The following is a 12,524-nucleotide window of genomic DNA, read 5'->3' on the forward strand; positions in this document are numbered from 1 at the left end:
CAGCTTTCCCAGTTCCTTCTCCTCAGGCAGAGGTTTCTTCTTGTCTAATACGATCTAATTTCTTGGGAGCAGGGTCTCAATACGTATACCCCTAAATCCTTTGTTCCTCTGGGGTTGAGGGGCCTTTGCCCTGCCTAAACCAGTTCTAGAGCACTCTGTTGACATGACTCTGACTTTCTATTCAGGGAGCAGGCTAGAGACATCAGACACTCCACAGGAGGTGGAGCCAGCATTGTGGTCGAAGGGCACAGTCCTATTCAGAGCCCAGGTGCACTCCTCCCACGCTTCTGGATGCAAATCTCTCTATTCACCACCGGGCTACCTAGCCCTGCCCTTTGGAATTCCCCAGCTCTGTCACTCACAGAAACCAGACAGCAGATACACATCCTAGCAGAGGCGGGCTGGAAAGGTTATGCAAGCAAATACCTACTTTCTAAAAGTGGTATTTGCAAACAGAGAATATTAAAATAAACTTTACTAAAAGATGTATTTTATTATTCCGAGTTCAGGCATACTAAACTCGAATTTCTACCATGTTCTCTGAGCCTGTTAGGATTATAGAATGTAATAATTCTAACAGCCCACTCTGGCCTATGGAGAACAGGTAGCCTTGCAATAGTGAAAAACGAAAATGGCTTTAATTCACTATTAGGACATGCCACACACATCAGGGCTTGTCCTACCTTATACTTACAATGCACCCTGCCCTTGGGCCTACCATAGGGGTGACTAATATGAAGAAAATGGAAGGTTTAGGGACTGGCATGTGGGTGCACTTGCCCAGTCAGCATGACAGAACCAGACTGCATGCAGGCTCTGCCATGGCAGACCTTAGGCACATTTTACAAGGCTGTTTTTTGTGGGTGGCACAACCAGTACTGCAAGCCCACCAGCAGCATTTTGATTTACAAGCCCTGGGCACGCCTGGTGCACTGTACTAGGGTGAGACAGTAAACCAAATAAGCCAATCATGGAATCCAATCAATATAGCAATTTACACAGGGAGCACTTGCACTGTGGCACTGGTTGGCAGTGGCACAGTGCTCTGAGCATCTAACCAGCGAAAACATATGAGACACAGCAACAAAAAGTGGAAGGGTGACCCACGCCAAGGTGCCAGGTCTAACACGTGTCCCCTCCAGCTGAAATGTGGGGAGAACTACCGTACCCCAAGGAGTTCTCATCGCTAAGGCGGAAAAATCTGGACAGACCGTCAGCATTGGCGTGATCTGAACCAGGGCAATGGTCCACCGTTAAATCCATACCCTGTAGGGCACAGCTTTCCAAACTTTTCATGTTGGTGACACACCATTCTGTGGAAAAAATCTTTGGGACACGGTAACGCGAGCGAGCGCAGCGAGTGAGCCCGAACCACCCAAGGAGGGGAATTTTCGAAAAAGTAGTGGGCAAATGGTGCATTTCCAAACAAATTTGAGAAAGCAGGAAGGTTAATAAAGCAATTATTAATCTGTTGAGCCCTTCTCTGACAGAGTGCAAACACATTATCCATGATGCTTCTGATCTTCTCAGGCTGAGTTCACGGTTACCCCCTCTGGGGTTAGCTTCTGTGACGTCTATTCCGAAGAACGAAAGGGTCTTTCTAGGGCTTTGAGAGGTGCACATGTTGATATGGCAGGCGACTGGGGATCTGGCATCATTGTTAAGCATGGCCCTGATGTGTTCCATCATGCGTACTTTCAAAGCCCTGATAGTGCTGCCCACATACTGTTTCCCGCAGGTGCACTCGAGTATGTAAACCACGTACTTAGTGTTGCAGTTAATGTTTCTCTTGTTCTTGTAGTTAAGGTTCCTCCAGTCTCTAAACTCCCTGATGCCACTGCGGGCCCATTTATACGCTCCACAGCAGCCACACTTGTGGAAGCCACATGAAAGATTACTCATCCAATTTGCGTTGATGTTTTTGATGGGAACGGTAGGACTCAGTCTGTTCCTGAGGGTACGCCCTCTTCTGAAGGTGATCTGGGATTTGGTAGGTAAGCAATCTTTAAGTATGTCATCTTTTTGCAAGACCTTCCAATGTCTGTTCAGGCTTTGTCTAAGAGTGATGCTGATTTCGTTGTATTCTGTTATGAGTCTTGCTGCAGGTTTGCTAGTTTCTGGTTTTTCGTTGTTACTCAGAGTGGTTTCCCTCAACAGAGTGTGTATCCTTGTTGTGGCTTTCTCGATGATGCTCGGTTTGTAACCCCGCCTGGAGAACCTTTGTCTCATGTTAGAGATTTCCTTGCTGAATTCTGCCTGTTCACTACAGTTGCGTCTGACCCTAGTGAATTCTCCATAGGGGATTGACTGTATTTGGTGAGCTGGATGAGAGCTGGAAGCGTGTAGTATTGCTTTGCAAGAGGATTCCTTGCGGTATAGTCTGCTGTGTAGGGTGTTGTTCTTTATGTATAGTTCGATGTCAAGGAAGGCAATATTGGTCAGGCTCGAGTGCCAGGTGAATTGTATCTCCATATTGTTGGAGTTAAGGTGAGCACAGAAGGAGTTCAGTTGTTTTTGTGATCCTGACCAAAGGAGGAGACAATCATCAATATATCTCCCCCAATATATGATGTAGTCTGTCCATGGAGCACCTCTTTCGTCCCAGATCCATTCTTTTTCGAGTGTGCCCATAAATAAGTTGGCAAAAGAAGGGAAAAATTTAGAGCCCATGGCCACCCCTTTGGTTTGCTTATACCATCGTTGTTCATAGATAAAGAAATTGTTGTTTAAGATGATGTCCATCATTGCGACAATCATGTTTGTGTGAGCCGATAACGTGGCCGGTCTGTTGTGTAATACTTTGGTGACTGTTTCTAAGCCCAAGATTGGGTTAATAGCAGTGTACAAGGACACTACATCTAGTGTTGCCATGATCATATTTGATGTCACTCAAAATGCCAAGGATATGTTTAGTATCCTGGATGTAGGACGCTAGATTTTTGACCATTGGGGTTCAGAACTAGATCCACATACTTTGCAAGTCTCTCCGTAGGACCTCCAATTCCCGAAATGATGGGTCTCCCGGGTGGGAATGGTGCTTGTTTGTGCACTTTTAGTAGTATATACAGACATGGATAGGTGTGTCTTATTACCTTCAGTAATAGGGTTTCGTCTTCATCCAGTAGTCCTTGGGTGTGCCATGTTTGGAGGTTTCTATTTATGAGAATGGTGAGAGGACCAGTGGGTTTACTCTGGAGAGCAGTGTAGCAGGTGGTGTCTTGTAACTGTCTCATGATCTCTTTGTCGTAGTCCGATCTGTTCATGACAATCACGTTGCCCCCCCTTATCCGCTTATTTGATAATGATGTCATCTTTTCTGATCAAGGTGGTCAGTGCTATTCTTTCTCCTCTGGTAAGGTTGTCTTTAATATGTTTGGAGTTAGTGCGGGTCTTCATTTCATGTTTATCTAAGTCGTGCAATACAAGGTTGTGGAAGATGTCGATGTAAATACCTCCTGCGACATGTACATGCTAAGCCTTCTTTGATTTACGCATTGGGCGTATGTTCCATAGAATGTTACAATTGAGATTTTTTTTATTGTTGTCACCATCACATGAGTGTGACACAGCACTTTTGGTTTCTATCCCTCCAACCCCACCCACCTCCTTTACCCCACTTTCTTTTGCTTTTCTCTTGACGTTGACTTGAAAGACATCCTCCTATATGCTTACACCACCGAATATAGGGTTTCCACTAGATTTCTGGTGTCCTTTTTTCCCCCCTATTTTCGCACTTAAAGTCACCTTACCATGTTCTACGTTCCTAATGCCCATATCTTTTTCCTTCCCAGCCCTGATGAGTCATTAACCGCACACGGTGTGACGAAACACGTGTCGGCTTTTTGCTCTTGTTTGTACTGATTATTGATTCAGAACCATTAAAACTTCTTTCATTCCACACTGATGGATTGTGGTATCATTTCTTGAAGGATCACTATAATTTGTTTCTCACCTGAGTACTTCATGAGACTTTCGTGTGCACAGGAACCTTGTTGCTTTTCATTTGACCAGGTCTCCGTATCTCTGTCTACACAGGGGTTGTTTTCTGTTGGTTTTGTTCCCCTGACCTATCTCGCACTGATCATAGAATTGCCCTACCACCCCATACACACTGGGAACTTGCTGAGCGCCAATCTTCCTGACACTCTTCAAAACCATTCTCTCACCTTCCATAACTCGGGTGTGATGTTTCTGCATATTTACATAATCATGCAAAACGTAAATCTGCATTACATGCTAAAAAAGGTCGAAAAACATAAGCAACATGAATATCAGCCTAGCCTTTGAGTCCTTCGCATGTTCCCATACTATAATTCTAGAGCAAAGTGGTGCATTTACACAATGTGACATAATGGTGTGATTTCAGGAATGTCGTGTAACAAGCAGTGTCAAATCCTTTTCAGAGGGCATTAGTGGCAGGTAGGTGCTAGAGGGCCAAACCGTGGAGGTTGAGGACTTTTACTCCCGCTATGGATCCTGAGCAGCTGAGTGAAGTAACCCTTATGCACTTGACTCTCATGGTCGAGCAGTCCAAGGTTCCCTCGTGGGCAATATAAGAACACAGGTTCAAAACTCAACAAGCGCACAGCTGCACTAAATCATTGTCACATCCAAGGTATACCCTACTAGTAGTCCAAGTTTCAAGAGTCCACTTTGAGTCCAATTTAAAGTCATTAATGTGCCAGCGCTAACTTAGCAACAAGGCTCTCCGGGGGATGGTGGGCCTGCAATGAGTCTTACCTGCATGGCCAAAGCATGGAACAACCTTACCCTACAATTCGAGGCCTGCACCATCTTACCTGCATGGTCCAGCAAGAAGCACCTGGGGTTTGTATGCGCACCGTCCATGTGTGCTCCAGCGACTGTAGCTGAGTTCACGAGTCGATCACACGCGGCCCAGGCAGCTGCACTCAGTGGGTTGAAGAATCTCTCACTCACGGGAACACTCCTGAAGCAACCGGAGGCTTTCTGCTGCTTCTCCTGCGGGGTGAGTGTCAGTTTAGTTTCCGAGCTGGGGTTGGCTGAGAAAATCCTGTCTTAGGTCTCTAGGCTGGGTGATGGTGCGCGGGTGCTCCCACAGCATCCATTCTCCAGAGGGAGATAGAAGATCAGGTTGTAGGCCTTGATGCTCCAAGTGGCACCCTTGGGCAAATGATATCACCGTATCTTATAGTACACGGAATTAGGCACAACTGGCACAGAGAAGCTCTTCATGACAGCTCTTCCTGAGATATGGGGTTGCAGCCTGCTACCGCACAAGACTACGGCTCTTACCACATGTCAGTCACTTTCAAGGCGGCCCCTCCTGGCATTCAGTGTTGCAGACTTGGTCGCCAACTCTGTCCTGTACACGGCCAATGACTCGATCGGGTGCAGGTGCACTTTCCTCACACAGGGAGTCCACTCGACAGGGGTCTCCCACTGGACATTGCTCACTCTTAAGCTCTCCTTCCCGAGACCGTTCAGTGAATCAAAGAGTACTCATTGAAGCACATGCGGCAAGCCAGGCTCTCCCCATCCAGTGTGTGTCCCACCCAGCTTACAGGAATGCAGCAATCCACAAATCTGTCTGGGGGATCCCTCTATCATCTCTTGTTTTCACCATGCAGTCCTGAGTCTCCCAGCGTGGGACCCAGAGTCCGCCATGCATTGTACCATTCACAGCCACATATACACCTAGCGCATATATACATTATAAACATACTGCACAGTACTGTGCCATTCGTAGGCACAAATGCATCCAGCACCTACAATTAGCATGCACACACTGCACAGCCCTACATCCTTCATGTAGTGTACCGCTCAATGGCACACTACATCCAGCACGTGCATTCACCATGCACACAATGCAGAGCACTACATCCTTCATGTAGTGTACCACTCACAGGGAAACATCATCTAGCACATGCATTCACCATGCATGCACGGCACATTCCTCAATTTCCCAGTTTGGTACCTTTACCAGGTACAGCTACACCCAGCGCTCATACACCGCTAATGCGATGCGCACCACGAACACATCAAACCCATGAAGGCCAAAGGGATGAGTTAAGCACACAGCAGTGCAGCTTTGAAATAAGTTAGGCTGTAGGCATCACTCCAGTGACACAGGCTCATTCCTACTGATCACTACACGGTGTGCTGCTTAACTCCTGGTGAAGGCAGTAGCCTTTCACCACTATGATGGTAGCGTGTTGGGCGCCCCTTCCGGTCCAACACAAATGCTATCTATGAGAGGTCTAAGTCATGTGTACACACATCATCCGTGTTTTCCTACGACAACAAAAATCAGCATTAGGGATCCAGACATTAATAAAGTTGGGCACTCAGGACAGAGGTGCACGTCCATTACCAGGTAGAGGCCTTTTACTTCCCCACGAGCAGAATCCCTTTTTCAATTGGCTTGTAGAGCAAAATTGTGCTATAAAAACACCCTAACTTGCTCCTTAAATGAACAAGAGACAGGAGCAGATTTCAGGCATTTCATAAAGTCTGTTTTTTACCAGAAAAACCCAGTGCAAGTAAAAACACACGGCCCCAGTGGGATGCATGAAACCTGGGAACACTGGGCAGGATTACCAGAAATTTAGGATTTTCAACACAATCTGCTCTTAATTACCTCAGAATGAAAATACAACTTTGTTGCTCGGGTTTGGTAATGAGCTGCCACTCGTCATCTGAAACAACGGTTTTAAACACTCATACCTTTCGAGAGTCAACCGGCATATCCCAGATACCTAATTATTTTTAGAGGAAACTACAGTTCATAGGATTAAGTGCAAATGAACATTAATACAACATTATAGACAGTTTGAAGTAACAAGTTGTAAGGACTAACAATTGATAATCACAGAATGAATACAATTATTTTATTGTACGATTAATACAAATCCTTACAATATTACACAGCTAAAAATTAGAACCTGCATAAAAAGAAAGTTAAAACAGCATAAACACTATATTTGAAAATCCCTGACCAGTCTGAAAACTATCTGTTGTAACCAAGTGATTAATATCATCAAGGTGTCTTATGTTCTGATGCTCTGAAATAGGACATATGAGTGAGGTGGGGTGGCAGCTACTTTCATGAGGTGTGGTACAGATTGAGAGACACGAGGATCTTATCTTGTACCGCAACAGGAGAGGTAGAAGTTATCGCTACTGCACATTCTCCACACATAAATCACAAGTCACCACAAGATAAGTCAGGGGAACATTACAACTGGCATACTTATCATTTCGCAATGCACACCCATTCTGTCATTTTTAATCCTGCCCTGCCTCCCCTGAAAATAAAGAACATATCTTAGGTACAGACATAGGTGTCTGAAGTTGCTCCTTTGGATTCCATAAATATCCAACACCATTTATCTTGATCTCCCTCTTTTTGAGGTTGAGTCCCCCATGGTGGTAATCTCTTACCAAGGTGAGGCGGCATACCAAGCATGCCATGACTATGTGGGCGAGGTTTTCAGTCCAAAATATTTATTCTTTCCCGCTAGCACTGGATAATTATGCTAGGTGTAAAATTCCCCTACCGTATCTTGTATGGAATAGAGAGAAACGTATTGCTTTCATGCTGGGCTGTAGTTGGTGAGATGACCTAAGGAAAGAATACCTAAAATGTTGGTTCCAAAAGTTCTATAAAATTTGCCGAATGGGTGTGCATTGAGAAATGATAAATATGTCAGTTGTAAAGATCCTCTGACGTATGATGTGTGGACTTGTAATTTATGTGTGGAGGATATGCAGTAGCGATTACCTATACCTCTCGTGTTGTGATGCATAATAATATCCTGTCTCCCAATCTGTATCACACCTCATGAAAGCAGCTGCCATCTAAGACTTTGATGTTATTAATCACTTGGCTACAACAGATATTTTTCAGATTGGTCAGGGAGTTAAAATCTAGAGAAAAGGTGATGGGACTTAGTAACCTCTTTCAACTGTTCCTAAATCTGCCTTTCACCCATCTGCGACATCACTGTCATCTCAGCTCCCTATGGTACTGGACAAGTCTTAAAATACAGTGCATAAGATTTCTAGAAATAGAGAGCTAAAAAGAGACCAATGACGTCACTGAATCAAATATACTTCTCTTTCTCTTTAGATTGTAAATCACTCCCTTTATACAGAGCATTCCGTGCATTTATGTTTACTTCAATTTTTAGACACACACTTAGCAAGTGCTACTCTGGTACACACACCAAGGCACCATTGGTTACCTCAGGACACAGTTAATAGTTGACCAATGTTTTTGCCTTGTCAATATTTTGAACACATCTTGCAGATCGAATCATACTGTGGGCCAGTTGTCCACTCTGAGTGTGGAGGCACTATTTTTCTTTCATTTGCTGAAATAATCTGATTTTGTCTTGGAAGCCTTGCTACATTTTAAACAAGCATATAGCGTCACCTTTATGTGATCCCGATAGCATAGTGAAAGCTCTCTTTCTCCTTAAAGCTCTTTCACATTCAGAACATGTATATAATGTATATATTTTCCCAAGTGTGACTTCTCTTGGGCCATCATACAGTGCCGTTTTGCTTGAAAGCCTTTTCAAATTAAGAACAGTAATAAGATTTCTGTCAAGGGCGAGTTTTAAGATACACTATTAGATGCTCCTTTTTAATGAACATCTTGTCACACTCAGAAGATGTATAGGGTTTCTCTCCATTGTGAATTTTCATGTTGTTACCCCATCACATGTAGGGCATTTATGCGATCCAACCAATATGATTTTTACAATGCATTTCCAGCTGCTTATTTTTAGCATCTGTGTAGTTTCGCACGTTGGAGCTTGTTTTGATGTATGGTTAGCTCATGCTTTTTCTTGGAAGCCTGGTGAAATTCAGAACAGGTATATGGTTTCTTCCCTGGGTGAGTCCTCTGATGTATTGATAATTCATGATTTTCCTTGAAAGTCTTGATACAATAATAGATAATCCCTGTCGTTGACAGCCATGTCACATTCAGAATATTTGCATGGTTTATTCCGTGTGAGTTCTCTGCTGTGCTAATAGATGTCAGTTTTCATGGAAAGCCTGATCACATTCAGAACATTTATATTGTTTCATCCATGTGTGCTCTCTGTTATGGATCACCAGCAGGTTCTTCCTAACAAAATACTTGTCAAATCCAAAACATCTGTATGGTTTCTCCCCTGTGTGAGTTCTCTGATGTAGTGATAATTCCCACTTACCTTTGAAAGTCTTGTAACATTCAGAACATTTATATGGTCGCTGCCCAGTGTGAATTCCATGATGCCGTAATAGTGTTCTTTGCGGCTGAAAGTCTTGTCACATTCAGAACATTTGCACGGTTTCTCACCTATGTGAGGTATCTGAAGTGCTGCTAGATACCTCATTTTATTGAAAGTCTTGTCACATTCAGAAGATGTATATGGTCTCTCCCCAGTGTGAGTACTATGATGCAGTAGTAGATCTTTGCGGTTGAAAGTCTTTCCACATATGAAACATCTGTATGGTTTATCCCATGTGAGTATTCTGATGAACTGATAGATCACACTTTGCCTTGGAAGCCTGGTCACATTCAGAACATTTATATGGTCTCTTCTCAGAGTGATTTCTATGATGCCGTAATAAAGCACTCTTTACAATGAATGTCTTGCTACATATGGAACATCTATAGGGTTTCTCCCAATGTGAGTTTTCCGATGTACGGATAGAGCATGTTTTGACCTGAAAGCCTTGTCACATACAAAACAATGATATGGTCTCTCTCCAGTGTGAGTTCTATGATGCCGCAATAGAGCCCCCTTTACAATGAAAGCCTTGCCACATATAGAACATATATATGGCTTCTCCCCAGTGTGAGTTCTCTGATGTAATGATAACTCATTCTTTGACTTAAAAGCCTTGTCACATTCAGAACATTTATATGGTCTCTCCCCAGTGTGAGTTCTATGATGTCGTAATAGAGCACCCTTTAGAATGAAAGCCTTGCTACATATGGAACATACATATGGTTTCTCTCCGGTGTGAGTTTTCTGATGTACTGATAGGGCATGTTTCATCCTGAATGCCTTGTCACATTCACAACATTTAAAAGGTTTTTCCCCAGTGTGAGTTCTGTGATGTACTGATAGATCATTCCTTGTCTTGAAAGCCTTGTCACATTCGAAACATTTATATGGTCTCTCCCCTGTGTGAATCCTTTGATGCACTGATAGATTAAACTTTTCCTTGAAAGCCTTGTCACATTCAGAACATTTATAAGGCTTCTCCCCAGTGTGAGTTCTCTGATGCAATGATAGATCACTCTTTCTCTTAAATGCCTTGTTACATTCAGAACAATTATATGGCCTCTCCCCAGTGTGAGTTCTCTGATGTAATAATAGCTCATTCTTTGTCTTATAAGCCTTGTCACATTCAGAACAAATATATGGTCTCTCTCCTGTATGAATTCTATGATGCTGTAATAGAGCACCCTTTACAATGAAGGCCTTGCCACATATGGAACATATATGTGGTTTCTCGCCAGTGTGAGATTTCTGATGCAATGATCGCTCATTATTTGTCTTAAAAGCCCTGTCACATTCAGAACATTTATATGGTCTCTCCCCAGTGTGAGTTCTATGATGCCGTAGTAGAGCACACTTTACAATGAAAGCCTTGCTACATATGGAACATATATATGGTTTCTCCCCAGTGTGAGTTCTGTGATGTACTGATAGAGCATTCTTTGTCTTAAAAGCCTTGTCACATTCAAAACATTTATATGGTCTCTCCCCTGTATGAATTCTTTCATGTACTGATCGATTAAACTTTTCCTTGAAAGCCATGTCACATTCAGAACATTGATAAGGTTTCTCCCCAGTGTGAGTTCTCTGATGCAATGATAGATTATTCTTTGTCTTAAAAGCCTTGTCACATTCAGAACATTTATACGGTCTCTCCCCAGTGTGAGTTCTCTGATGTAATGATAGCTCATTCTTGGCCTTAAAAGCCTTGTCACATTCAGAACATTTATATGGTTTCTCCCCAGTGTGAGTTCTCTGATGTAATAATAGCTCATTTTTATTTTTAAAGGCCTTATCGCATTCAGAACAATTATATGGTCTCTCCCCAGTGTGAATTCTATGATGCCGTAATAGAATACCCTTTACAATGAAGGCCTTGCCACATATGGAACATATATGTAGTTTCTCCCCGGGGTGAGATCTCTGATGCAATGATCGCTCATTATTTGTCTTAAAAGCCCTGTCACATTCAGAACATTTATATGGTCTCTCCCCAGTGTGAGTTCTATGATGCCGCAATAGAGCACACTTTACAATGAAAGCCTTGCTACATATGGAACAGATATATGGCTTCTCCCCAGTGTGAGTTCTATGATGTACTGATAGATCAAACCTTTCCTTAAAAGCCATGCCAAAGTCAGAACATTTATGTTTTTCCCAGTGTGATTTCTCTGATATATCACAAGGTGATGCTTACAAATGAAATATTCGTCACTTTCAAAATGTTTATACGGTTTATCCCCAGTATGGTACCTCTAATGTTTGTTTTAAAAGCACACTCTTTCGCTTGAATGCCAAGTCACATTCAGATCACATCGATGGCTTCACATCAGTGTGATCTCTCCAGTGCCATAACCGACGACCAGTTTCATTGAAATCCTTACGGCACTTAGAAAACCGGATGTATCTATCCATAGTGCGGGTTCTCTTATGTAATCATATATGTTCTTTTTTGCACGTTATTTTATATCCCAAACATTCAGTTAGTTCTAGATCAGTATCACTTCTCAAATATAAAATTACAAGACTCATTGTAACGAGTGTAACATTACATTTCTCATGAACATGTTTTGTTATGTTTTAAAAACATCTCCATCGAGAGAAAGGTGTCAGATGCAATAGTTTTCTTAGCTTTCTCTGGGTGATTGTTGCCTCGTGGATTTCCAAGTACCTCGTTTGCTTTAGTTACATGGGACACTTTGTGAGACTTAGTACCTTTGCGTGGCTATCTCATGTGCAAGTCATCCAAGAGCGTCAATTTACCTTACGTAATAGCCAGTTGTCTTATTCATCAGCACATACCACCTTTTAGGAAGGTGGAACCAACTGGGCATGTTGAAAGATTGTTTGCACAAGAAACTATTTTCACAATAATATCCGTAGACTTTTTTGGGTGAGTTGGCATTTCAAAAATGAATTTGATCCTTTTCCCAGTGTCACTGTTTCTTCATTGTTTTTCTAATGCCCAAGAAGACTCATAGCACTCACAAAATAAATTTCTGTGAACAGCCGCCTCACACTGTCCTCTACGGCACTCTTTTTTTAAAAACTTTCCAATAATCTTTGTTCAGACTGCATTTCTGTCACATGTTGTACTGAATAAAGTAAATCTGTAGAGAAAATGTAGAGTAGAAATATAACTGAATGAATGCATAATTTTTTTTCAAATTACAGCAAATCCAAAAAATCAATGAACAATTAACGTACAAGTTCATGAGTAAAATACAAATAAATATAGACATTAGAAGAGTTAAAATTTGT

The 12,524-nt window shown here is 42.5% G+C and overlaps 2 protein-coding genes across 2 annotated transcripts in view; both read right to left on the bottom strand.

Moving 5' to 3' along the window:
• The window catches only part of LOC144822602 (uncharacterized), a 12,405-nt gene extending 10,176 nt beyond the window's left edge, over nt 1-2,229 (bottom strand). Inside the window, 1 exon segment of the mRNA XM_078680330.1 lies at nt 1,727-2,229. Within this exon segment, the coding sequence (XP_078536456.1) occupies nt 1,727-2,229 (503 nt within the window).
• Nucleotides 2,230-9,027: 6,798 nt separating this feature from the next.
• LOC144822603 (uncharacterized) lies at nt 9,028-11,393 on the bottom strand. The gene is made up of 2 exons (XM_078680331.1): nt 9,666-11,393; nt 9,028-9,252 (listed from the first exon to the last, which is right to left on the bottom strand). Exons 1-2 carry the CDS (start codon nt 11,391-11,393, stop codon nt 9,028-9,030), a joined length of 1,953 nt encoding a protein of 650 aa, XP_078536457.1.
• Nucleotides 11,394-12,524: the final 1,131 nt, after the last annotated feature.

Source organism: Lissotriton helveticus, chromosome 3_1 (genome assembly GCF_964261635.1).
Source record: "Lissotriton helveticus chromosome 3_1, aLisHel1.1, whole genome shotgun sequence".
Classification (NCBI taxonomy): Eukaryota; Metazoa; Chordata; class Amphibia; order Caudata; family Salamandridae; genus Lissotriton; species Lissotriton helveticus.

Bases quoted from the DNA above. Each gene is read 5' to 3' on its own strand.
- LOC144822603 (XM_078680331.1), bottom strand. From the start codon at position 11,393: ATGGCTTTTAAGGAAAGGTTTGATCTATCAGTACATCATAGAACTCAC. The intron at 9,253-9,665 runs ATTGGGAGAAAC...CATGGAATTCAC, and splicing joins CCGTACATCGGAAAACTCAC to ACTGGGCAGCGACCATATAA.